The 26,863-nt window shown below is 45.0% G+C and overlaps 1 protein-coding gene across 11 annotated transcripts in view; it reads right to left on the bottom strand.

The window, feature by feature from the left end:
• Positions 1–22,622: 22,622 nt before the first annotated feature.
• Positions 22,623–26,863, bottom strand: part of WASF3 (WASP family member 3) — a 131,123-nt gene continuing 126,882 nt past the window's right edge. For all 11 annotated transcript variants that reach the window (XM_054446748.2, XM_054446758.2, XM_063650718.1 and 8 more), the window contains one exon: positions 22,623–25,857. In XM_054446748.2, coding sequence (XP_054302723.1) covers positions 25,700–25,857 — 158 coding nt within the window. In that variant the 3' untranslated portion in view covers positions 22,623–25,699. The remainder of the gene's footprint in view (positions 25,858–26,863) is intronic.

Genomic DNA, 26,863 nt, shown 5'->3' with positions numbered 1-26,863 from the left:
CACTGCAACCTCCTCCTTCTGGGTTCAAGCGATAAACCTGCCTCAGCCTCCCAAGTAGCTGGGATTACAGGCATCCGCCACCATGCCCAGCTAATTTTTGTATTTTAGTAGAGATGGTGCTTCAAAATGTTGGCCAGGCTGGTCTCGAACTCCTGACCTTAAGCGATCCACCCGCCTCAGCCTCCCAAAGTGCTGGGATTACAGGTGAGAGCCACCATGCCCAGACTAAATGATAATTTCCAGTTTGCATTATGCTGCGAAATTCAGCTATCTTGCTATTTTTCCTATCCTAATCATTAGAAAATTGTACTGCGTGGCATGATTTGGAATCTTAATGAGAACTGCTTTCTTAGCCTTAATTGGATTCCAAGTTACATTAATCCTTTATAAAAATCTCTCAATATATTATGCTTACTATGCCAGAAATATTTTGTTAGCACTGCATTTTAAACAAGAGAAGAGAAAAAAGAACAGAGCAGATAGCTCATTTTAAAAACACTCTCAAAAGGCAAAAAACAGTCCTTCACACATACCACACTGCAGACGTGGATTTAGTCCAAGCTCACTTTGTAAAAACAAGACTTCTGCTTGTAGGAAACAGAAAACGCCCACCCAGGAAGCCGCGAGACCCTGCTTAGGTTACCTAACCTTGGTTGCTCAGTTTCCCGGGTAGGGAAAGAATAGAAACCTAACTAGCTTTTGACTACCTTAAATGGGTCAAGGGCTTTATGTCTGCTGTCCTACTTAATCCTCCCAGCAACTTTATGAGAGAAATAGTATAAGACTTGCCTTAGTTCTGGGGAAACTGAGGCCCAAGAGACTGTAAGTAAATTGTCCAAAGTCATACAACCAGAAAAGGTGGAGACAGGATTCAGATGTGTCAGTCCAAAGCCTGTGCTCTGTCTACACCAATCTGGTATCAGAATTCTGACTGAGATCAAAAACTGGTTCAGCTTTGAAGACATCAGGCTAAGTGAAATCTGCCAGACCAAAAAAAAAAAAACAAAAAAAGGACAAATACTGCATGATTCCACTGAGAGCAGGTACCTACAGTAGTCAAACTCACAGAGACAGAAAGTGGAATGGTGGCCAGGGGCTGAGGGGAGGGGAGGAGAAGAGTTCTCCTTCAATGGGGACAGAGTCTCCGCTTGGGAAGGTGCAAGGTGTTCTGGGGGTGGGTGGTGGTCACCGTGGCACAACAAGGTACTTGATGCCCCTGAACTGTGCACTTAAAAATAGTTAAGATGGTAAATTTTACGAGTATTTTACCACCATAAACAAATAAAAAATTATATTTTAAACATCTAAGAAGTTTAGAGAAATAAGCAAATAAAGGGGTTGTGACCCACCTTACAGCATGGAAACTGGTAGAATTTTGAAGCCTGAGACTGCCAGCCCCTCAGCTGGCTCCTCCCACCCGTGGGCGATAGAGAGAAAGACAGGGTGAGAGCGAGCGCCAGTCCAGGGCACCTGCTGTCCTGTGTCAGGTGACCTGTGATGACTGCTCAGTACCAGACCCCACTGGGAAGCTCATCGCGTTAACTGCCCTGAGACCAGGAAGACGGGCCTCTGTGTTGGGCTTGCCCCCCTCACCTCTGAAAGGGACTGCTCTCTTGCTTGGATGGGAAGAAATACAGTCCCTGTATTTCTTCCAGCCAGAGCCCCAACCAGCGGCCCCAGCTTCCCCTGGGGACTTGTCAGGAATGCACATTCTTGGCCCCACCCCCCAGACCTTCAGAAACAAAAATTCTGAGTGCGGGGCCCAGCAATCCGCATTTTAACAAATGCTTCAGGTGGCTCTGATGCCCGCTGAAGTTTGAGGCCCACCTGCATATATCACTCCCCATAAGGAAAACACAATCACCTCTGCACTCACCGGACCTTTTGTTCAAAGCAGTAGAGGTGAAGTCCCAACCCTCGCTGCATATGGGAATCGCTTTCAGAGCTCTAGAAAACATGGGTGCCCAAGCCCTACCCCCAGAATCCTGACGTAATGGATGTGAAGTGGGAGTTCCAATGGTGACAAGGGGGTGTCCAGACCACTTTCTAACTTGCCCATGCCCTTTAATCCTGGCCTGGTCTCCTCACCAGCCACAGTGCTTCCTGGCCCTTCTTAGAGCAAAGGCAGGCTGAGGTCCCGGGGAGGGGTGAGAGAGGTCCAAGAGACGGTAAGTAAATTGTCATCTTGGTGGTTTCCCTCACTGCTGTCACACAATTCTGGGCACACCGTGGGACACTTGACTGAAGAAAAGCAGACCCCTGAGAGGCAGGGCTCAGAAGCGAATAATATATTGATGCAGCCTCAAGGGGATGGTGAACAAGGTTGTAGCTTGTGGCTGCGAAGATCGCTGTGAGCTCTATAGAGACAGGGAAGTTTTGAAGCAAAATTAGATCGTTGGTTTCCAGGTGGAATGGTCTTCCAAAGAGTTGCTTTAGACTTCAGTTTATTCTACAAAGACACAGACATTCCTAGGTGTGAATAAACAGACCCTTCACAACTTGCAATGAGGAATTAGAGGAAGAACATGAGAGGTCTTATGGCGAATGTAGACTGAATGCAGATGGTCTTGGTGGCACAGGCCACATTGTCAGAGTCGCCGGGGCAGCCTCCGGTAGAATCACCCTCAGTGGGCTGACAGCGGTGTGCTGTGAATTGTCCTGCTGTAGTCTTACTCTGGATCCTGTCAGCGAAGGCAGAGCCTTTCCTGTGTCTTCACATAGAATTTAAAACTTGAAGGACAGGACTTCTGCTGGTGAGAATTGGGTATTTAGGAGTTGTTGGGCCTCACTCTCTTGTGAAGCTTCTAGGCCTGCTCTTCTGTGCACGCCTTTACAGGAGAGGGTCACATGAGGGCTGTGAATCTGAGCCACTGCAGGAGTTCCAGAAGCTGGGCAGAGGGGCACGTGAGGTCAAGGCAAATAGGTCATCTCTTGTACTCCGGAAAATCTAACTTCATGTTGCACTCTGTTTGCGTCTTTTTGATCTTCCTTGGGCTTAGATACAGTCTTCTTTGAAGTTCGGCCTAGTCTTTATTTTTAAATTTATTTTTTATTTCAATAGGTTTTGGGGGAACAGTGGTGTTTGGTTACATGAATAAGTTCTTTAGTTGTGATTTCCGAGGTTTTGGTGCACCCATCACCCAAGCAGTGTACACTGTACCCAGTGTGTAGTCTTTTATCCCTCACCCACCTCCCACCCTCTCCCCCAGGTTCCCAGAGTCCACTGTATCATTCTTATGCCTTTGCATCCTCACAGCCTAGTCTTTCTACACCCTGGGGATAGGAAGATAATAGTTGTAAGTCCCGCTTTGCTGAAGGAGGAGTAGAAATTCCCAGAAGCCAGTGGAAGCCAGTTTTTTCTTTTTAATTGGGACCCCAAGAAGGAGATGACTAACCAACAGGACAAGAGGAGGCAATGAGAAGCTCCAGGGATGAGAAGCAGCCGCGAAACCCTCTCAGCACTCACAGATGCACTGCCGATGAACTTTATTATGTCTCTGGGATTACGTATATATGTTTCTTCCTGGCTAATTCCGCTTATAAAAGTCCCCACCAGGATTATTCAGAGAAAATATAGAAGAACCTATAGGGAGTTGGGAGTTAAACAGAGATTCTGGAAGTCAGACAGTGCTTCCACAAAAAACCTTCCACCTGCCCGCCGCCCCTACAATCTCCCTCTCCCAAGCTCCATGGAGGAGACATTCCTTCGGGTAGGAAGCGTGTGCTTTCAAACAGGGTCAGTCTTGGGAAGCCATAGTTTCAGAATGAGTCACTCTAATTATATGCCCTTCATGAGAAGGCCCAGTGGTGGTGCCCACCTGGGGACTGGGCAGCCAGGTAACCTGAGGGCATGGGGGAGGCAGTGGCAGGGGCAGGGGAATGAGGTGGGTGGGAAGGCTCCAGGCACCACTCCTGGACCTGCAGGGGAGCTGAGAGGCCCTGGTGACACCTGACATCTCCAAACATCTTATCCTAGTCCTTTCAAACACGCTCAGACACAGGGATGCCTCCAAGGTACCCTGAGCACCACTGACACCCAGTGGAAAGCCTTTGAACTTCTCTGTAAGTTGGCTTCCTAGAAGGCCTGGCAGGATGATCTAAACTCACAACAACATGCATCACAATGGTAATAAAACAATACCTGGCATTTGCTCCCCAGCCCCCAGCAAGCTAAGGAAGAGTCCTCATTGTCACTGAATTTAGATTCATTGATACTTATAACACACTCTAAGGGGTAGGTGCCATTCTTAACAGGGACCAAGGCTCCCAGAGGTAAGCGACCTACCCAGGGCCGTGTAGTAAGTGAGGGGCAGGTGCATGACTTGTGTGACTCCAAGGTCAGTGCCCTTCACTTTCTAACACACTCCTCCACCGCCCCCACCCCAGCAGGCAGGCTGCACACAACACTGCCTGGACCCTTCCCATCCGGCCTCTGTGCTGAGTAATGGGGCAGGTGGGATGCCCACATGCATACACACACACACACACACAAATGCACACAGAAACACACACATGCATGCACAAATGCACACACACGCAAACACATGTGCATGCACGCACACAGGTGCACACACATGCATGCATGCGCACACCCAGGCACACTGAGGGCTTGCCCCTTTGCTGGACTCGGGCCCTACTTTGAGCTCTGTTCTGAGTGGCCCTAGGCCAGCCCACGTTCTCTTCTCTAGCAAATCTGTAGGCTGGAGCAACAGAGCCACAATGCTGCACCTTTGTGAGCAGCTGTCCAGATGGAAATGGCTGATGACACTGTTAGTATTCCAGTTCAGGGTCATGGATGGTCTGAACATATCCCAGCAGCTCAGGGTGCAGGACGGGAAGCAGCCCTGCTCAGGATGCCATCCCATTGCAGGATGCACCCACACACCCACACTCACTCAGACCGGGGCAATGTAGACACACCAGCGAACCTAACATGCACAGCTCCGGGGTGTGGGAGGAAACTGGAGTACCCAGAGAAAACCCACAAGACGTGGGGGCAACTGCACACTCCACACAGACAGTGCACCAGCTGGGAAGCAAATTTTTTTCTCATCAAACATAATGAATGACATTGATCAAAATGACATTATTCAAGGACTTGCTGTACTTCATTCCTTCATTGTCCTCCTCGCGCTAGAGGCAGTAGCTGTTCTTTTGCATCTACTAATTCTGGACTCCTGTGGGTCTCCTTTTACCTCTTTTAATAATGAACCACTTTATCCTGTTCTACCTAATAATTCTTTATATTAAAATATTCCTATTTAAATAACTAGTCTAGCTTGTCTCCTGCTTGGAAGCTGACTGGCCGAGCCCCCTACTGGCAGGGTCACACAGGGGCTGCTGGCGAAGGCAGGAAGGCAGGGGAAAGGGCCCCAGCCTGGTATCAAGGCAGGGTGTGGAGGAGGACTTTAGGGCTAAGAGATTCCATAGCTGGAACAGAGATCAAATAAAGATCTTTTCAGGCCGGGCATGGTGGTTCACACCTGTAATCCCAGCACTTTGGGAGGCTGAGGTGGGTAAATCACCTGAGGTCAAGTGTTCAAGACCAGCCTGGCCAACATGGTAAAACCCTGTCTCTACTAAAAATGCAAAAATTAGCCAGGCATCATGGTGGTGGGCACCTGTAATTCCAGCTGCTCGGGAGGCTGAGGCAGGAGAATTGCTTGAACCTGGGAGGCGGCGGTTGCAGTAAGCCGAGATCACGCCATTGCACACCAGCCTGGGCGACAGAGCAACTCCGTCTCAAAATAAATAAATAAATGAATATCTTTTCAGATGAGCATAATAAGAGCTTGCCACCAGCAGATCCGCACTAAAGAAAGTTCTAAAATAACATACTTCAGGAGAAAAGGACCTCAAATGGAAGGTCTGAAATATACAAAGAAATGATGAGCAATAATAAAGATAAACACTGTGATAAATCTAAAAGAACACTGACTGCATGAAACAATTCTATCTTATGAGGTCAGGATAAAGAGAAAAAAACATGTAAGTCAGACAAAGAAAGATTGCTATGGGCTGAACTGCCTCCCAACCCCCATAAATTCATATGTTGAAGTATTTGGTATTTGGAGACAGAGCCTTTGGGAGGTGAGTAGTTTAGATCAGGTCAGGAGGGTGGATCAGGTCAGGAGGATGGGATTAGTGCCTTAGAATAAGGGCCTCCAGGGAGTTCTCTCTCTCTCTCTCTCTGTCTCTCTCTCTCTCACCCTCCATGTGAAGACACAGTGAGAAGGCTGCCATCTACAAGCCAGGAAGAGAGCCCTCACCAGACGCGGAATCATCTGGCACCTCAATCTCAAACTTCTAGCCTCCAGGACTGTGAGAAGATTAATCTGGGTTGTTTAAGTTGCCCAGTCTGTGGTATTTTGTGATGGCAGCCTGAGCTGACTAACACAGAGGCAAATGGGGTATGGCCCGTGTGCCGTCCCAGAGGCACGTGAGCACGGGGCTGTGTCCTGGTGGTGAGCATCCCTGCCTCCCCCTGCATGATCTGGCTGGTATGCTTCTGATTGATCTATGTGTGCGCCACATTGGCTGTTAAAAATCTTTTTTTTTTTTTTGAGACAGAGTCTCATTCTGTCACCCAGGCTGGAGTACAGTGGTGCAAATTCAGCTCATTGCAACCTCCGCCTCTCAGGTTCTACTGATTATCCTGCCTCTGCCTCCCAAGTAGCTGGGATTACAAGCACTTGCCACCATGCTTGGCTAATTTTTGTATTTTTTTAGAGACAGGGTTTCACCACATTGGCCAGGCTGGTCTCAAACTCCTGACCTCAAGTGATCCACCCGCCTTGGCCTCCTAAAGTGCTGGGATTACAGGCGTGAACCACTGTGCCCAGCTTAAAAATCATTTTTTATTACCTCTGGGAAAAATTATTGGTTAACTTTAGACTTTGATACATTGTTTCCATATTATAATTCTTAAAGTAGTGATTTTTAAAAATATAAAAAATAACTTAAAGGAAAAATTAGAATGATTAAAAAAAATCAATCCAAATGAAGGCAAGAAGGGAAAAGAATGAAAGAACAGACAAAGAAAAAGTACAACTTAACCTGTTAGCTCTAAATAACAGATATAAGAAGTCATATTAAACTTAAGTTTTTCCAACTAAAATACAAAAGCTGTCAGAATGGAAAGACCAAAAGTATTTGTTGTTAACAAGAGACATATCTAAAACATAAGGATGCGGAATGTTGAAAGTGAAAGGAGAGGAAAAGATAAACCAAGAAAATGTGAATTTTAAAAAGTCGGTGGAGCATTATTAATAGCAGACAAAATAGATTTAAGACAAAGAAAATTACTAGAATGTAGTTCATGTCATAAAGTCAGGAGTTCACTCCAGAAAGATATACACATTTGGTTAAAAGAACAGAGTCCAGAGTCAGCCCGCCTATCTCAGCCCGGCTCTGCTCCTTTCTGTGTGTGTGATCTTCAGCACGTTACTTAATCTCTGCTATTTTCACTGTCTTCCCATGAAAATGGGGATAATACTCATACCTCCCTCTAAGGGTGGTTGTGAGGATATAACGGAACTAGTATGTAATGAAGGCAGTTAGAACAATGCCTGGCGTGCGTGTTCACAGCAGGCACTACATAAACAGGACACGAAATTACAAACCCTAATAACAGGTATCAAAGTATGTGAAGGAAAGGTTGATAGAACTTCAAAAATAAAGAGATACTAGTCTGAATTCTTTTTGAGACAGCGTCTTGGTCTGTCACCCAGGCTGGAGTGAAGTGGCATGATCTTGGCTCACTGCAACCTCCACCTCCTGGGTTCAAGCAATTCTCTTGCCTCAGCCTCCCAAGTAGCTGGATTACAGGCACGCACCATCACGCTCAGCTAATGTTTGTATTTTTAGTAGAGACGCGGTTTTGCCATCACACCCAGGCTGGTCTCCAACTCCTGACCTCAAGTGATCCACCTGTCTCCCAAAGTGCTGGGATTATCGGCGTGAGCCACACACCTGGCCTGGACTTTTTTTTTTTTTTTTTTTTAACAGACATCCTCTCAGTGATTTAAAAAATTCAGTAAGAATATAGAAGACTTGACAATACAAAAAAACTTAAATCAATGGACAGATATAAAACACTGCATCCAATAACCTCAAATACGCTATTTTCTAAAACTGGCTATATCCTGGATCATAAAGTAAATCTCATCAAATTTCATAGACAGCGTGTATGCTATCATGCAAAGTGTCTTCTAAAACTACAGTGCAATAAAGTGAGAACTAAAATCCAAAAACCTAAGCAGAAAATCCTCATCTGTTTGCAAATTAAGAAACCTGCTTCGAATCACTCACACATGCAAATTAGAAAATATCTTGAACTGAATGTTAATTAAAAGACTCCACATCCCAACTTATGGAATTTAATTAAGCAGAATGAAGTAAAACTATAGCCATAAAATGTGTATGATGGAAAAGAAGATTGAAAAATAATGAACTAAGAGTCCACCTTATGAAGTTAGAATAAGAATAGTAAAATAAACCTGAAGAAGTGAGAAAGAAAGAAATCACAAAATTCTGAGCAGAAACAAATAAAGTTGAAAACAAACACAATAAAGAGGACCAACACTAAAGGTTACTTTCTTTAAAAACAAAAACAAAAACAAACAAACAACGGACTAATAAATTTGGCATAGCACCAGTGAGCCGGACTCAGAGGCAAAAGACAGAACAAACTGCTTTCAATAGAGCATCACAATAGTGGTTGCTGGCATTAAAAAGATAAAAAGAGAATATAACAGATAACTTTTTCCTGAAATTTAGAAGAAATAGTCTAATTTTTAGGTAAAGATAACTTATCAGAAATGACTCAAGAAGAAATAAAAACCTACAATCGCCCTACAAACAAAAGAAATTGAATCAGCATCAAAAACCAAAAGAAAAGCCCAGCCTCAGATGGCCTCACTCTTGAGTTCGGCCAAACCTTAAATTAAAGACCAAAAGTGCCAATCTTATAAAAGCTTTTCTACAGAATAGAAAACAGCAAAAATGCTTGTTTGCTTATTTTATAAAGCCGACACAGCCTTGTTCCCAAAATAAAAATAGTTTTAAAAAGGAAAATTGTAGACTAATCTCACTCATGAAAATAAATATAAAACTTCTAAACAAAATAGTAACAAAATAATGTAATCTGTAGTGAATGGGTTAAGGGAGAAAAGTCACACAAACATCTGAATAAATATAGAAAGTCATTTGTAAAATTCAACACCTACTTGTGATTTTTTTAAACAAAATTTTAAACTAGAAGTGGAAAGAAACTTTATTAATCTGATGAAGCTATTTTAAATAAAGATTAGAAAAGAAAGCTATTCATTACATAGATGTATGTATATATGTATGAACATGTGTATGTATGTGAAACATATTTAAAATGAAAGGATACAGAAAGTTTCTTTTAAGTTATTAAGCATATCCCAGGCAAATATAAACGAAAAGAAAGCTGTATATCAATTTTGGTATCAAAACTGTTTTAAGGCCAAAATTTTAAAAATCAGAAAGAAAAGGAAAGAGTATTAAAAATAAAAATATAAATTAGATATTTAAAAATATTCCTTTGAAGCTAACAGATCAAGCAGGCAAATAATAACCAAAGGCATAGGAGCTTCGATTAATATTTTGAATAATCTTGGTTAATTAGAGATTAAAGAAAGAATGCACATTGCCTCTAAGTGCACACAGAACAGTCATGAACACTAGCGATACATAAGCCCATGAAGGAGGGCCCAATGCATACAAAAGAGTCAGCAACATTCAGCCCATCTTCTCTAGCCTTATATAAAATTTAAAAAATCAGTATCAAAAGTGGGAGGCTTAGGCAGGAGAATTGCTTGAACCTGGAAGGCAGAGGTTGTTGTGAGCCAAGATCGCATCACTGCACCCCAGCCTGGTCAACAGAACGAGACTGTCTCAAAAGAAAAAAAAATCAATATCAAAAGGATCAATGTATATAATCCCATATGGATGAAAATTAAAAACAACACATAAATCATCTTTGTAATAAAGAAGAAAAATAAGGAAAATTTTTAAATATTTCACATTGAATGACAAGAAAATGTCCACATGTCAACATTTGTAGGACTAAGACAGTTATATTTACAGATAAAACTATAATTTTAAATGCATTCATTCAAAAACAACAAATGAGGTAAGCTCTGAGTCAATAGGCTTCACAAAGAAGAAGAGTAACCCCAAGCAAGTAAAAACCCAAGATAAGGGCTGACATGAATAAAAGAAAGAATAATATACAAAAAGAGAGAAGATGAATCAAACCAAATATTCATTTCTTTGAAAAAAGTTAGAATATAGACAAGCCAGTAGTAAAACTAACCAAGAAAAAGAGAGAAGCAATCCAAATTAAAATATATATATAAAAATAAAAATAAAATAAAAAGAGAAGGGGAAATGGACACACTCTTAAAAACTTGAAACGCTGGCCGGGCACGGTGGCTCACGCCTGTAATCTCAGCACTTTGGGAGGCCCAGGCGGGTGGATCACCTGAGGTCAGGAGTTCAAGACCTTGTCGACATGGTGAAAACCCTGTCTCTACTAAAAACACAAAAAATTAGCTGGGTGTGGTGGCAGGCACCTGTAATTTCAGCTACTCAGGAGGCTGAGGCAGGAGAATCGCTTGAACCCAGGAGGCAGCGGTTGCAGTGAGCTGAGATCACACCACCGCACTTCAGCCTGGGCAACAAGAGTGAAACTCTGCCTCAAAAAAAACTTGAAATGCTTAATTGACATAAGAATTAGAAAATCTGAACAGCTCAACAGCCAATTACCAAAACCTGAATAACCCTTTGAGGTAAGCACTATCACTCCCCCACTGCAGAGATGAGAAAACTAGAGAATTGGTCATTTGAGTACCTTGGCCAAGATCACAGAACACAGCCAGGATTTGAACCCAAGCAGTCTGATTGTGTGACTTCTCTCTACCCCGTGGTGGTGAATTCTACGTGTCAACTTGACTGGGCCACTGGGTGCCCAGATTAAACAGTGTTTCTGCGTGTTTGTAGATGAGATAAGCATTTGAATCTGTGGGCACAGTAGAGCAGACCTCTCTTCCTAATGTACGGGGGCCTCAGCCAATCCCTTGAGGGCCTGAGTAGAACAAAAGGAGAAAGAATCCACCTCTTTTGCTTCCTGCCTGCCTGCGGGGGCAGATCTCATCTCATCTTCTCCTGCCCTTCAACTGGGATTTACACCTCGAGGCCCCTTGGTTCCCAGGCCTTTGGACATAGACTGGAATTGCACTACCCACTCTCCTGGGTCTCCAGCTTGCAGATGGCAGGTCATGGAACTTCTCAGCCTCCAAAATAGTGTAAGTCAATTCCTCATAATAAGTCTCTTCATATATATGTTAACTTGACTGAGCCACTGGCTATTCAGATTAAACAGTACACTTTTTTTTTATAAATACATATATACACATCTCCTACTGATTCTGTTTCTCTGTCAAACCCTGAATAATACAACCCCCCATTGCTTTACTGTTTTGCCTCGATAGTAGAGCAATAAGGTAAATTGTATGACAGTGAGCAGGAGCTGTGTCTTTCATCTCAACATCACTCTGCCTAGCATATCAAAGAGGATTTTTACATTTAAAAATAATTAGGACTTTTTTCAGATAAGTAAACACTCACATGATGAAAAGTACTAAAAAGGTCTGCAGTAGAGATCTCCCCACCACTTTACCCCAAGATACTCAGGGGCTCTGCCCTGAGGTAATGCTATCACTGTCCTGTGGATCATTTTAGAAATATTGTATGCACTTGTAAATGAAGATATATATTGTTTTTTCCTCTTTTAATCTAATAGATAGCATATTATATACACATTTTTCTGCTCCTTGCTTTTTTTTACTTTAACAATCTATCTTGAAGATCATTTTAATTCAATGAAAATGGCCTCATTCTTTTTACAGCTGCAGTGTATTCCAATGTGCATAGACTATAATTTAATCAATATTCTGCTGCAAGAACAGTAAGATGTTTTCTAATCTTTTGTTATTTCAAACAGTGCTGAATTGAATATATATTTTTGTTCATGTGCAAATAAATCTGAAATGTATATCTGTTACAGTTATGAAAGCCGTATAATGAATTACCCCAAGTCTAAGTAATCTAAAAATGGAGACCATATTTCTTTTTGGTCAGAAATCTGTAATTTTGGCAAGCTGAGCTCAGTAAAGTTGGGCCCTGTCTGTCTCCCTGCAGTGGCTAAGACCCCAGCTGGGAGCAGACCCTCATTTGTGGCCTCTCTATGTGGCCTGGGCTTCCTCACAGCATGGCAGCTGAGTTCCAGAGGTAGCATTCTGAGCAAGAGAGCCAAGCAGAAGCCTCGTTACCTTTTAGGGTGTAGCCTTGGAAATCAGGCACTTCCAAAATCCCACCAGGTTCAAGGAAAAGGAAACAGGGCACACCTCTTGACAGGGAGTGGCAAGATTCTGGAAGAGAATATAGGTCTAGAAATACCGTCATCAGCATTTTTGGAAAATCCAGCCTGCCTCAGATATATTTCTAGAAACGAAATTGCTTGGTCATGGGTATGTACAGTTTTAATTTTGATACAGGGTTGCTAAATTGCCCTCCAAAGAACTCGTACCAGTTCACTCTCAACAGCAGTGCATGAAAAACACATATTTGTTTAATGAAGGAATGAAGGAAGGATTGAGCAAGTGAATAGGGAGCCGAACTTGTGAGCCTGGTTTTCAGAGAACGCACTTCATCATCTGGCCACCAGAGGGCGGTGTTTCCCCACAGACGCGCAGAAGGGCGCCCTCGGAAAGGAAGACCTACTGGCTCTGCAGCGATATTAACTAGCTTCCAGGAGGCGGAGGCCAGCGCCTCCCTGCATCCCCGTCTCGATACTAAACCAAACGTGGACGCCCTTGATAGACTTTTAAAGGGAAAGCAGGAATCGCGCTTTACACTTCACCTGCTTTTTACAGCGCAGGGGCCTCTGACATTTGTGTAAAATCCACCCGCCAGGAACCGCAGGCCCGGAGCTCAGAAGCGCCCTGTCCTCTTCAGGAGCCCGGGGGCTGACGCCACTCCTTCGAGGGGGCAAGGCTGAAAAATCAGCTGGCAAAAGGCAGATTAATTGGAGAAAAGGCATACACGTTTATGTAACGTATGTACACAAGAGCCTTCAGCATAAAGAACGAAGGTACAGGGGAACTTGTCCATTTTTATGCTTCTGTCCAACAAAGTGTGGACGGCCGGGTAGAATATGATCGGACAAGAAGGGTGTGATCTAACGCTGAGACCGAGTGAGGACACCCAGCAAGGCCTGTCTGGCTAGATTCTGCCTGGCCTCTCTGAGCACACATTCCTTCCTTCTGGAGTGAAGGGGTCTTATGACCCAGCAGTCAAACAAGGTAGGTCAGATCATTTCTTTATGACCAGTTTTTACACAGAAAGGCAGAGAAAGAAAAAGAGTAACAGGTTTTATGGTTGGCTTTGAAGAGAAGAGGGTCTGATTTCTATGACCCATCTTGGGGAAGAGGGATTCTGGTTCCTATGGGTAGCCTTGGGGGAAAATGGGACTAAGAGACAGGAGGGCGGGAGGAGGTCAGGGAAAACCTTTTGCTTCTGAGGCTGCTTCCAAGACTTTCATTTTGGGGTACAATTTTCTGAGCCCCAATACTTTCAAAGACAGATTTCCAAATGGTTTTAGTTTTAAATGTTCAAATACCTAGGCCTGCACCCCAGCCCTGGGAGAAGCGGGCACTCAGGTCTGCAGAGGCCAGGGACACGGTGACGCTGCGTCCCCCGCATCTCCTCCAGAGCAGTCACAAAGGCCACTGCCACCCCACTCCACCTTCGTGCAGCTCGCTCCTGACGGGGGCTCTGAGCCACAACCCTGAGCCTGGCCTGCCTCCTTCCTGCTCAGGGAGCCCTTGGGGCTGGGGTGTGGCATCCCAGGGTTTGGGGGGTGTCAAGCAAGATTTCCCGGCCCACGCCCACATTGGCAACCCCACTCCACTCTCTGTCCACATGGTGTGCAGGCTGACCTCCATATCCTCAGCTCCCAGGCCACTCCGAAGCTAGCCTGGTCACACAGCTGCCTGTTCCCCGACACTCCCCAGCTCCCTTCCAGCAGCCGCTCTCCAAAACAGCCACTCCTCTGTCCCTACTCCTCTGCCCCGTGTAGAACCAGTGCCCCATGCATGCTCCTGGTGTAGAGCCAGTGCCCCGTGCATGCTCCTGGAGGAGGCCTGTGCAGCGCAGGGCTGCTCTTGAGGAATCCCCAACCCTCACTCCTCACCCCTCACCCATGGGGCCAGCCCTGCTTCCTGCCTCCCTAAACACCCTCCTTCAACATTTGCAGGGAAAAAGGCAGGACAGTTCAACAGTGCAGCTCTGATGTCAGGATTATTCCATCATGGGTAAACTTAAAAATGAAGTGAACCAGGCAGATGTCCCCTACTCCATCCTAGACATTTACTTCAACCCAGACCCAGGGTGGAGCTGGGGAGGGTGGGAGTCAGGACTGGGAGCAACCTACAGCTCTGGGAGTTTAACCATTGGCTTCTAGGCCAAATCTGGGGGCAGCCCACACTCTGAGGCTAGCCCTGCGGCCTCACATTGAAAGAGGCCACATTGTTACTTGTTCCTTGTTCCTCCCATCAAGCTCATCTGCTTTTGGGTGTCCATCTGGGCCTCCAGCCATCACCCTCCAAGTGGCAATCAGGGCCATGGCTTCCAGGCAAAGCAGCTGAATGGCTGCAGCTGACCAGCTTCCTCCTGCAAAGGGCCCTTGGGAAGGAGCTCAGAACCAGGGATTCAGGTCTGGCATCAGAAGGGCTGGGCATGGAATACAACATAGCAAGACCCCATCTCTACAAAAAATAGCCAGGTGCGGTGGTGCGCGCCTGTAGTCCCAGCTACTCCAGAGAGTTGAGGCAGGAGGATCGCTTGAGCTCGAGACTGCAGTGAGCTATGATCGCACCACTGCACTCCAGCCTGAGCAACAAATGAGACCCTGTCTCAAAAAAAAAAAAAAAAAAAAAGAAAAGATTGCTCAGCCCAAAGCTTCTGTTTCTTCATCTAAGCGGGAAATGCGACGTCACCACGCTCCAGCAGAGATGCACCAGGCTGGGGCTCAGACCTGCTTATCCTGCAGGGCCCACAGCTTCCCTCCGGCAGCTGCAGCTGTTCCTTCGGCAGACGTGTGGCGGTCCTGGGGATGCAGTGGTTGATTTTCGTGTCATCTGCCCCTCTAGGCGGGGTCAGGCACAGAGGGGTCCCCAGTGAGGAGTTCACATACTGAGTCACGCTAAGCTGGAGGACTGGAGACTCCAGGCTCCGCTCACCCGCTCCTCACTGCCCGACCCCGCTATCAGTGGCCCAGGCCCCAGAGGGCGGGACTGTCCTCCTTTCCTGCCCTGGCTGCACCTCGCACTGCTCCCTAGTTAACACCCGCTGAGCTGCTGAACTCAGGCGGCCTCACCTCCTCCCTCACCAGGCCTGAATCAGGGAGACACTCTTCCTAATCGCCTTCCACAATCTTTCTTCCAAGGGCCTTAGCACAGACAGCGCTGCTCCCTTTCCGTGCTTGGCTGGGAACAAGTCCAGCTGGGCGACGGGGAGGGGCAGGCACGGACTGACTCCAGTCTCCTGGGCCACCAGGTTCAACATAGACATGGCCTTTGTCAGAACGAGGTCGGGGGCCCACCAGGTGTAAATCAGTCTCTGGCCCAGGTCTTAGCAGAAGGCAGATAACCAGGATTCCTAGGTATGGGGGTCACCCAAGAATGTTTACTCTGTTTCCCATTTAAAGTCAAGTAATATGTGGGAAAGTGGATCTGGGGCAGGCCCCACGGGAGGCCCCTGCAGATGGAATATCTGAGCACCCGCAAGGGAAGCCGGTCAGGAAGAGAAGGGGAAGAAAGCTTCCTTCTCCACCTAAGTGTGAAAGCCACAGACAGCCCCCAGCAAAACATCTTTGTAAAACGTGTGACCCAAAGAAAATCAGTGCAGGCCTTTGCTGTCCTAAATGCGTCCTCTGATGCTGCCTGTCCCAGCTGGGGCCAAGGGGTGGGGTCCTGCTGCTGTGGCACATCACCTCTTAGGTCTCCACTGCCTGCTGGAGGAGGGAGGGCTGGCCGGACAGCGCAGGAGATGCATCACGCAAACAGCCTAGGGCAGAAGTCAGGGGGCAGGACACAGGGGCCATGCAGGGACACGTAAGAGTGCCAGGCTGATGTCCATGGCAGCCGGTGGGGGGAAGCTAGAAGAGGCCATGCTGACTTTCTCCGCCTGCATGCAGTGTGCCAGCCCCTGTGTCTGCCACAAGGACCCAAGCAGAGTATGACCCTCTCCCCACTCCAGCCCAGGAAGGCCATCCAGTGAGTAACATCAGTGGGGACAGTCCACAGGCAAAGCTCAGGCCCCCACCTCTCCTCCCTAGGCCCTGAATAGGAAGGAGCTCCAGAATGACCTGTGCCAGGACCGTGGGCTCCCACGTGCTTTGTGCGACCAGCACCGTCGATCTGACCAAGCAAGAAGCTCAGGGGTGTGCAGACAGCAGGGGCTGTGGAACAGGGAGAGCTGCTCTGAGAGGAACATGGGAGTTAAGGATGGCAGCTCTGCATCTTTGCATCTGGGGTCCAAAGACGAAAACAACTGGGTCATAACCCAGCTCACCTTTGTGGGCAGGGTTTCAGCTGCTGCCAACCAGACACCAGAGGAAGGGACAGCCCCTGATGGAGAGGGTGCTGGGTCCCCCTGGAGTCCATGAGGCACCATTAGTAGTCCAATAGCCCAGAACATCGCAGGTGGCATCTTTGGGCTCCTGTCAATCATTCCAGGTCAGCACGAAGGGCAGGGCCTAACTTTGGCGTGCCTAGTAAGAACCACTCCAGAAGGCTACCGGGTAAACTGTGGATTCTGGGGCCTGTGCTCAAGGTTTTGATGCAGTAGGTTTGGGATGGGGCCCGGAAATCTGCATTTGAATACGCATCCCAGGGGAGCGGATGAGTGGAGCCCGGAGTCCCCAGTCCTCCAGCTTAGCATGACTCAGTGTGTGAATCCCTCACTGGGGACCCCTCCGTGCCTGACCCCACCTACAGGGGCAGATGACATGAAAATGAAGCCCTTCTGATGCCAGACCTGAATCCCTGGCTCTGAGCTCATCCCACAAGTCTGCTTGTGGGAGCGAGCCTGGGAGGAACCCAGGCTCAGCTGAGAAGGCACTGAAGGGGACACCTTCCTGGTGCCCAGGGGCGTCTCGGCTCAGACACGACTTCTAATCTCTGCTGAGAGGGCCAGCTCCTTTATTAACTTATGTGGGCTTCTGCACCCCCAAAACCCAGTGTGGCAGGATCTGACCGGGCTGGCAGTGGAAGCATCAGGGGAGGACAGGAGAGGACAGGTCACCTGTCGGGGGAAGAGGGAAGGACGGCAGGAGCCAACGCAATGTGGGCGATGTGGGGGCCACAGGGACCCACGGCCTCCGTGAGGAAGGAGCCTGGCAAGGAAAGTCGTGCTGGTGGAGGGAGGAAGGAGGCTTGCAGTGACAAGGCGAGCCAGAGACCAGGGACAGGAGGGACACAGGGCTGCCGGAGCCACAGCAACACTGCGACCTGTGCAAATGGAAATGTGGCCAGGTGCCCTGGGAGGAGGCAACCTGGGGCCCTTCATGGTGAATCATCCAGTGCTGATCACCATGCTGCTTCCTGCCCTGACCTCAAGGCATGTCGCTGAAATTCCCCAATTGGAAAACCAAATGAAGGCCCAGGTCTTTGATTCTTTGGTGTGTGTGTGTGATTTTTGTTGTTTTTTTGTGAGACACAGTCTCGCTCTGTCACCCAGGCTGGAGTGCAGTGGTGGCATCATAATTCGCTGCAGCCTTGACTCCCTGGGCTCAAGCAATCCTTCCATCTCAGCCTCCTGAGTAGCCGAAACAACAGGAGTGAGCTGCCACGCCCAGCTAATTTCTTTTTCTTTTTGGAGCAATGGGGTCTTGCTATGTTGCCTAGGCTGGTCTCAAACTCCTGAGCTCAAGTGATCCTCCCATCTCGGCCTCCCAAATTGCTGGAGTTACAGGCATGAGCCACCACCATGCTTGGCTAAGTCTCCAAAATATTAAAAGACATTTTCAAGGAGCTGAAAGCTGCTCCCCTAATTATCAAGATCTTCAAGTGTGGCTCTCAAAAGAGAGGATACACTTCAAACCACCGTCACCTACACACATGCAAAGAAACATCTTCTAAATGCGGATGCAAAGTCATGTTCACAGGTTCAGGACGTGCCAGCTGCAGAGTCAAACTGCTGTTTAAACTGGTTTTAGGCCACAGCAGCTGACGCACATCCTCAAATATGAAATGCTTTTAAATGTCACTTCACGTTAAGTACCACTTGGTAGGTTTTTAAATTACTCTTAAATGGCGTTATTTTCTTAATTTTTCTTCATGGTAAATCATCGGCCAATTCACCACCTCTAACTAATCATGGTGCTGTACTTAAATTATTCACATCACAAGTACACAGAGCAAATGCAGTGGGGCAATTAAAAGATCGCACGTACAGATACCCACAGGACACTGCTCGTGTGTTTTGGCAAATCAATGTCCAGGTGCCAGGCCCATGAAGAAAGTATACTCGGGAAGCAAATCTCCTTCTCATCTAGTTCCCTGTTGGGACACCTCTACAAGTTACCCACACCTCCAAATTAAATATCCATGTCCCCGAAAGCTTGTGACACAGCTCTGTATTAGGACTGTCTTCACAGAACACAAAATCTGAGTACAGTACACGGTCCCATAACAACGTGAACCCTTACATAGTGGTGATGCTAGGGAGTGGTTATGAACTTTTAGGTAGTGGAACCCTTGATTCAAATGAACCCCAATAATTAAAAGTAAATATTTTATGTGTATAGATTTATTCCTGAATCTAAATCTATAAAACTCAGTGAAAATATTAAAGTTATTTGCTGAACATAAAAATGGAAACTGGGGGTAAGGCTGACGATTTGTTGAAGTAGTCTTAATGCCCATGTGACTCACATACTGTTCTGTTTGCACGGTTTAAAGAACATTCTGGGTTTTTGTTTGTTTGTTTGTTTTTGAGACATAGTCTCTGTCTCCCAGGCTAGAGTGCAGTGGTGCAATCCCTGCTCACTGCAACCTCCGCCTTCCGGGTTCAAGCAATTCTCCTGCCTCAGCCTCCCGAGTAGCTGGGATTACAGGCGCACACCACCATGCATGGCTGCTTTTTGTATTTTTAATAGAGACGGGGTTTCACCATGTTGGCCAGGCTGGTTTCAAACTCCTGACCTCAAGTGATTCACCCACCTCAGCCTCCCAAAGTGCTGGGATTACAGGCGTGCCACAGCACCCGGCCTTAAAGAACATTCTGATTCACAGATAAGAAGACGCAGACACGTGTTTCCTATCACATCATCCAATACTTGGATACCACTTTGTTAAAGAACTATGTCACCAGTTTTATTGTGGGGTCCTTGCAAACACAAGTTTGCTTGGTAGAAAAATGGAGACACTGATCATTTATTGTAATTGGGTATTAAACATCAGTTTGTATTTTTAAATTTACATTAACATTTTTAAAAATAAATGTTGCATCAAATATTTATAGAATGAGGCTTCTGGGACTGGAGAACTAGCTTATTTCAGACCAAATCACTACAGATAACAATTATGAACTGGACAAAATACACCTCACAGCCATCGAAGGCATTGCACAGAAATCAAAACCAGAAATACACGAGAGGGGAGCTGATGCTTGGCAGAAGAAAAAGGCTTTGCATTTCTGATTATTAAAGGTGTTTTGGTGAGGGCAGGCCCTGTTCTGCCAAGCAGGCAACTAAGCCTGAACAGAAAATCTGCAGTCTTGGCTGGCTGACTTAACCCACAATCTTATTGGCTTAAAAAAATGAGAGGGCTGAGTTCAGAGCGATCAAAGAAGATTGAAAGTGAAGTGTTCCTACAAATAAGAGCCAGAGGGGGATCCAAAAATTCTGTGTAAAACTGCCTGAGTCTCTGTTTGATCCTGTAACCAAGCATGAGCGAAAGAAACTCCAAACAGCCTGGCTAAGGTTAAAAGAACTTAATAAATTTCTGCTATTATCCATTGTGTGTGTGCTGGGTGATGGGGGCAGGGAGGAATTGAGAGCTTAATTCTAGCCATGTTAACTGTCTTCCTTAAAAAAAAAAAAAATCAGTACTTTTCAGAGGAACATAACAGAATCCAGAGTCTCTAAAATATATCATTCACCAAGTTTACAATACAATCCAAAACTATTAGGCATGCACTCAAGAGTGAAAACAGTCAATAGCGACTGATCCTGAAAAAAAAAAATCCAGATGTTGGAATTAGCAAAGATTTCTTAAAGAGCCAGTATAACTATGCTCAAAGATGTAAAGGAAAATAAGCTTATAATAAATGAACAACAAAAAAGAACCATTAGGACATTCTAGAGTGAAAAAATCCAATGTCTGAAATAAAAAATTTACTAGATGGGCTTAAGAGCAAATTATATAACAGATGACAGAATAGAGTCAGTGAACCTACTCTAAGTGTATTTTACATTATAAATATTAAACTCTAATGATATGTATGCTAAAGAATTCAAGGGTGAAGTACACACATTACTTTGAAATGCATAAAAAATAACAATTGATGGATGAACAGATGGAGAGGGATATATCAGTGTTTACTGAACAACTTTATTGTAGATTTTAATTTTTTTCATAATGAAACAGAGGGTGAGGGATATTTACCTAACTCTGAAAGGTGGAACAGGAGGACCTTGAACTCTTGAAAATTCAAGAGTCAAGAGACCAAGCTTTGAGCCCCCATCAATGGAAGCAATGGCCTTTTCCCCATCTTTAAAGGTAGGAGCCAGACTAGCAGAGCACTAAGATGCCTTCTAAATACATATAAATAAAACGGACCTAAGATCCTTTCTAATATTAATGCCATCTAAGGCATGAGGCTATCAAGATCAATAAAAAAACCAATAGGCTGTAAATATGAATATTTTGATAGGTGTGCAGCTATGGCAGACATGTCATCATGGTGGGGTTTGTTGGTTCAGAAAGCTCCCTAAATCCCGAATGCTGGGCATGGGAGGTTTCCAGCGTCTTTGTATCCCATCTCATGACACTTCTTTCTCTAAGTGCTTCCATTCCACGATACTTTAGTTCCATTCTCACCCCATACTGTCTTTCCCATCTTAGGGAATGCACATGCTGTTCTCTCTACTGAAAAACTCCTTTCCCTTCCCTGAGCTAACTTCTGTTCATTCTCAAATCTCAGCTTCTCTTGGCCCACTGAGATTGGGCACTTCTCATTCTGCCCCAAACTACAGCACATGTCAAATGATCTGAATTATTTATTCGACAATATTTAATGTCCTTTTTTCTCATTAGATGAGCAGCCCCATGAGGGCGGAGCCCACCCTGCCACTCTTTTTCAGCCAGTGGTTTGTAGACAAAAGAGGCGGGTCACATCCACTGGGTGTCTGCCTAGCGCCAGGCACTCTTCCAAGTGTTTTACACATATCCATGTATTTAAAATCTTATTAGGCTCACAAACAGTTGTTGAAGAAGCCTCCCCTTTTTCCCTATGAACAACAATCCCTGAATAACTATTTGAAATCTAGAAAGTGCCAGGCACTGTGCTCAACACACAGGATACAGCAGAACAGGCCCCTTCCTGCCTCCCAGAGCTCTGTCTGGGAGGGAGCCACACATCAGATGACAAGTACTAAGGAGGAAATGCAAGGTATTTGGTAGAATTTGCCATGTTTTAAAAAGTTGCTCACACTTTACTTTTTGCTAAAGAAAACCACTCAGGAATCCATCCACTCATCTAATCATGCAAAAAGCAGCTGCTCATTGTCTAGGAGACTGGGTGCTGTGCCAAGGCTCTCAGGATACAAAGATGACTTAGGTCTACAAGGAACACACAGTCTAGTGAAAGGCTACACACAGAACCAGCCTTCATACCACATGATGTGTGCCATGGTAGAGGTACACACCGTGTGCATCAGGAACTTGAAAGCAGCTTCTACAGGAAGCCTGACCTCCAGTCTGGCTGTCTCCGATGTATGTGGCCACCCTTACCCACCCAATCTCGACTCTCATTACCCCCACATGTGATTCTGACCCAGAACTGAGTTTTCTATCGACCAAGGTCCCTGAGAGAGTAACTTAGCTTCACTCTAGTTTTCCCACATATGAAACAGAATGTTAAGGATTATTTTAAGGATTAAATGAAAACATCTCATAAGCAATACATACATACTACAGCATGTTATTCACTTTTACCGTTGAGAGTAAATGTGGTTAAGACCCTCTTGCCCCAGGCTCTATCCTCTCAACAGGTGGCTGCCCTACTCTCAGCATGGCCTTTTCTTTCTAACCAGACTAGTGCTGCCCCGAGTCATTCAGGAATTCAGTCTGAACTCCTGGTGACACAAAAATTATGTAGAAATTTAAATGGAAACCAAAGTAGTGTCTTCTGTTGTCTAATAAGGAAAATGCTAAACAAAAGCAAAAACAAACAAAAAAACCACTTAACACCAAGTTCTCTTCCAAAAAAGCCAAACATACAACACTGTTACTAATAAGCAAAACCTCTTAGGGTTAAAAGTGTAATTTTATTTAGCTGTTACTTGTACATAATCTATAGTAAGATATACAAACATAAAAATTGTTTAACAGTTTTTTTTAATACCACTTTAAATTCAATTTACAACAGCATTGGTAATACTGCAAGATGACAGATACTATGATTTATAAAACAAAAATTACTTGCTACTCTGGCTGATACATTCCCACTAGTCTTTAATGGATTAAAATGTATCATGTATTTTAATTGCAAATTATTATAAAACTTTTATAACCTAGCCACTTGGAGCTCAGAAAACATTTTGATGTTCTAAAAATTTACTGAGATGAAAATGTTAATTTTTGAATAGTATCCTTAGTAAAGAAAAACATCAGTGTAGCCAAGCTTACGGTCTGGGGCTGACAGTGCAAACTCACTTGCCTTGTGCTCCACCGCCTCCTGTGTGCGCAGCCATCGGGGACTGGGCAATCTTCCCATCCCTTCCCTAGGTCTACGCTATGAGAGAAAAGCTTAGGAGACATTAAACTAAAATAGACATGGAGAAATAATACGAGGGACAATTTAAAATTACCTTACAATTTATAACTGTAATTTAAAACACAAAGTTTGTAGAAATGAAATGTGCTTTTGAATGTTTCTTCTCCATTTGTTTTGGTAAATAGTTTTTGAAAATGAAACTGAAAATTCAAATCTTCTCTTTATTCTTTTCATTGTAATACCATATTAGAAAAGATCTGGATTTAAATTTCAGAATAAGTTGAATTTGCTGGAAAAATACTCTAAAAATAATCTAAATTGGATTTCAGTCATTTTCCATTCTTTTAAAGGTTATGGTACACAACAGGGCAAAAGCTTTTTCACAAGTCATAAAATTGAGTTGAAAATAACTTATTGATTCAACTACAGGAAGACAACTAACAATGAACAGGCTCATGAATATTTATGAATAAAGTGCCACTAATTTTATTGTAATAAGATATAAATAGAATAAATCCTGACATGGATAGTAGCTTCTGTGTTCTCTCCATCCTGAGAACAGAAGGGCCATAAAAACCAAGGAAGCATTACCAAATGGGAGTTCTAGACCCACATGGGGAACTCCTAATACAAAAGCAACAAGAAAGACAAGAAAGACTTTAAAAGTTGCAGAAGTCCTAAGAATAATGCCAATGTAGTAGGCCCTTTTTAACAACAACAACAAAAAAAAAAAAAGAGAGAGAAATTAGAAATTTAGAAGTTCATTAATAACTGTTACTTATATTCAAGGAATTTATAGTGACAGGCTAGTCATGACCAGCTCTAGGAAGAGACGCTGAAGAGGATGCTCCCAGCACCTGGGACAGAGGAGAGAACAGACACGCCAGGGAAGCAGCCTTGGAAAGGGGATGCAGACATGAGGCTTTTCAGGGCTTCAAATCTACATGACTGAACCCAATGGACAGGCTCTGTACAATCACTGCCCGCAAGCCCAACAGGTATCTACTCGAGACACACACACTGAGGGGACTTCGGGGCTGGCTGACTTGCTCAGATGCATTAACAAAAACCCCCATCACCATCCTGCTCACATTCCTACCGTCACCTCAAACATCTCTGCTTTTAGCTCCAGATTCTTCTCATCATAACTGAGTAACTAACCACAATGGATATGAAATACTGTTGAGTAGGTTAAAGTCCTTAGTAAGTTAAGCGTCTCAGCATAGTTTTGAAGTCATATCTATAATCAAAGTCTGGAGCACCTGTTTGTTCAACACAGTTATCTTTCATCTAGAATTACAAAATATAGAAGCTCTCATTTTTGAGTTTCCCCATGGGTCCCTGGTACTGCCACGTGGGAACAACAGGAAGTGCGGAGGTGAGGGCACAGCGCTGTGCTACAGCTGCAGGGCTGATCAAGGGAGTCTCATGAGGTGCTTTTTATCATTTAATGTGCCAACAACAGGAGAGAGGAGAACCGTGTGCTTCTACGACAGGGTGAAGGCCCTCCTCATGGGAGTGATCCCTAATCTGGCCCCAGCACCGTGAAAGGTGAATAGCTGTCAATATCTACTTTCACCTAAACGTAAGCTTTTAAAATTCTGACCAAGTGGCGAAAGGTGCCATCTAAAGCGCTCTCTGTTGCTCGCTGAGGAGCTAAGAACTCCTGCGGCTCACTCAGGACACAGCTGTCAGGAAATTAAAGGAGCGGGGCTCCTTTGCAGCCCAGGCCCTGTGCCGCAGCTCTGCCCAGCTCAGCGGTGTAGCTCCTAGAGTCATGGACTACTCGCATCTGCTCTGGCCGGCTGATGCCCACACTGGAGAGGCTGGCAGATACCTTGAGTGTCATCCCCAATGGCCCCAGGAAGGAAAAAGGACTCTGTTCTTCACTTTCATTACTGTTGAGCTGCTGAACTCTCTTGCAAAACCATCAACAGGCATTTACTAAGCAAATGCCCACAGCGAACCCAGCCTGACAAGGGCCCTTCCAATTTCATATTTGACAGGCGTGTGCAGAGGCAATGAAATTATTCAGCAGAGCATTCAGATTCACTCAGAGGCTACCAAGCCAAGAAACTGAAAGCAGAAACACTGGATTCTCCCTATGTGTTGAACCTTTCCCTCTAAAACCAACTTCTTCAGAAACACATCCTTTAAAAAAACAAGAGGAAAAACCGAAGCGGTGAAACAATATCACTTACTGGTTGGAAGACATCACTCTGACATAGTCATTAGTCTTGCAGAGACCTAACACCAGGCAGCTTCACAAACACACAGCAAGTCTGCAGAGTTATATTGATCAGTAAGAGTAAACCCAAACTGCACTAAATACTCTCACGGCCAAGAGGAAAGCAGATGCTGTTTTCAGGACAATGTGATAGTGACAGCCTATTTCCTCATGTGCAGCACGATTTGCTATGTTGAGTGGCACTTAAGTATTACACAGTAAATACTGAAAAGACCCAGAATTTTTGGATGTGCAGAAGCAATATCACATTATTTATACAAAAGGTGCTATGCTACGGGATTAGAATACCACTATTTGGGTGTAGAGACCACTTAAAATCTTCAACACGCTCCCACGCGCGGCCTCTCCGCCAGCCTCTGCTCAGTCGGACCAGTCGTTCTCGTCGAACTCTGAGTCGTCGTCAGAGTCGCTGTACTCCACGGCAATGCGCCGGGACAGGATCGTGGCCACGTCATTCCCCACCGGCTCCCGCTTGGCCTCCTGCTCCCGCTGCTCCTGCACTTTTTTCAGTTGAATTCCTGCAGACACAACACGTGGTTCAGAATCACATCCTTTTGCTGGCTCCGAATTAAAGATAAATGAACAAATATGTCTATTGGACTTTTTTTTCTACTGACACTAAGGACAGAAAGTTTTAGAAATCTGAGGGGAGAAAAGCTCAGGGAATATTAAAAGTTTCATAAGCAAAAACATGCATTCAAAGTGAGAAGATTTTTTTGTAACAAAGTAATGTGTTAAAATATTAAAAATTCCTAATTTCAGTGTACATGAACACCATTAGAGAAAATTCTGGAGCTGCACCATCCCAGACAGCAGCCACTAGGCACATATAGCCTTATAAGCATGAACTGACATGTGGCTAGTGGCTACTCTCTGGGACACTGCAGGCTGGAGCATTTCTATCACCACAGGACATCTACTGGGCAGCAGCAGCATCCAGAGCCTTGGAAACAGTGTTCTATGCTACTCACTCTCAGCTAACCCAAGAAGTAACTGAGAAACCTTTATTTCAACAATTACTGTGGAAACTAACATAAAATACAATCATCTACTTTCTAGCTTAGTAACACAGTAAGATATTTGATGATTTAATGTTTATCCTTTTTTTTTATTTTTTTTTGAGACGGGGTCTCACTCTGTGACCCAGGCTGGAGTGCAATGTTACGATCATGGCTCACTGCAGCCTCGACCTCCTGGGCTCAAGCAATCCTCCCACCTCAGCCTCCTGAGTAGCTGGAACCACCGGCGCATGCCACCATGCGCAGTTAAATTTTGTATTTTCTTTTTTGTAGAGATACAGTCTTGCAATGTTGCCCAAGATGGTATCCATTCATTTTTTAACTGTTTTGAAATAATTTCAGATTTATAGAACAGCTATGAGACCAGCAGAAAAACATTCCCATATACTTGGATTCCCCAACTGCTAACATCTGACCAATTTCCCAATCTTCCCATATCATCTTTACACAGACAGACACAGACACTTTTCTCTGGACCATTTGAGAGTGAATGGCATATAATGTC

Source organism: Pongo pygmaeus, chromosome 14 (genome assembly GCF_028885625.2).
Source record: "Pongo pygmaeus isolate AG05252 chromosome 14, NHGRI_mPonPyg2-v2.0_pri, whole genome shotgun sequence".
NCBI classification, from domain to species: domain Eukaryota; kingdom Metazoa; phylum Chordata; class Mammalia; order Primates; family Hominidae; genus Pongo; species Pongo pygmaeus.
Note: the sequence above shows the minus strand (reverse complement) of the source record. Positions and strands in the feature narration are given on the sequence as shown.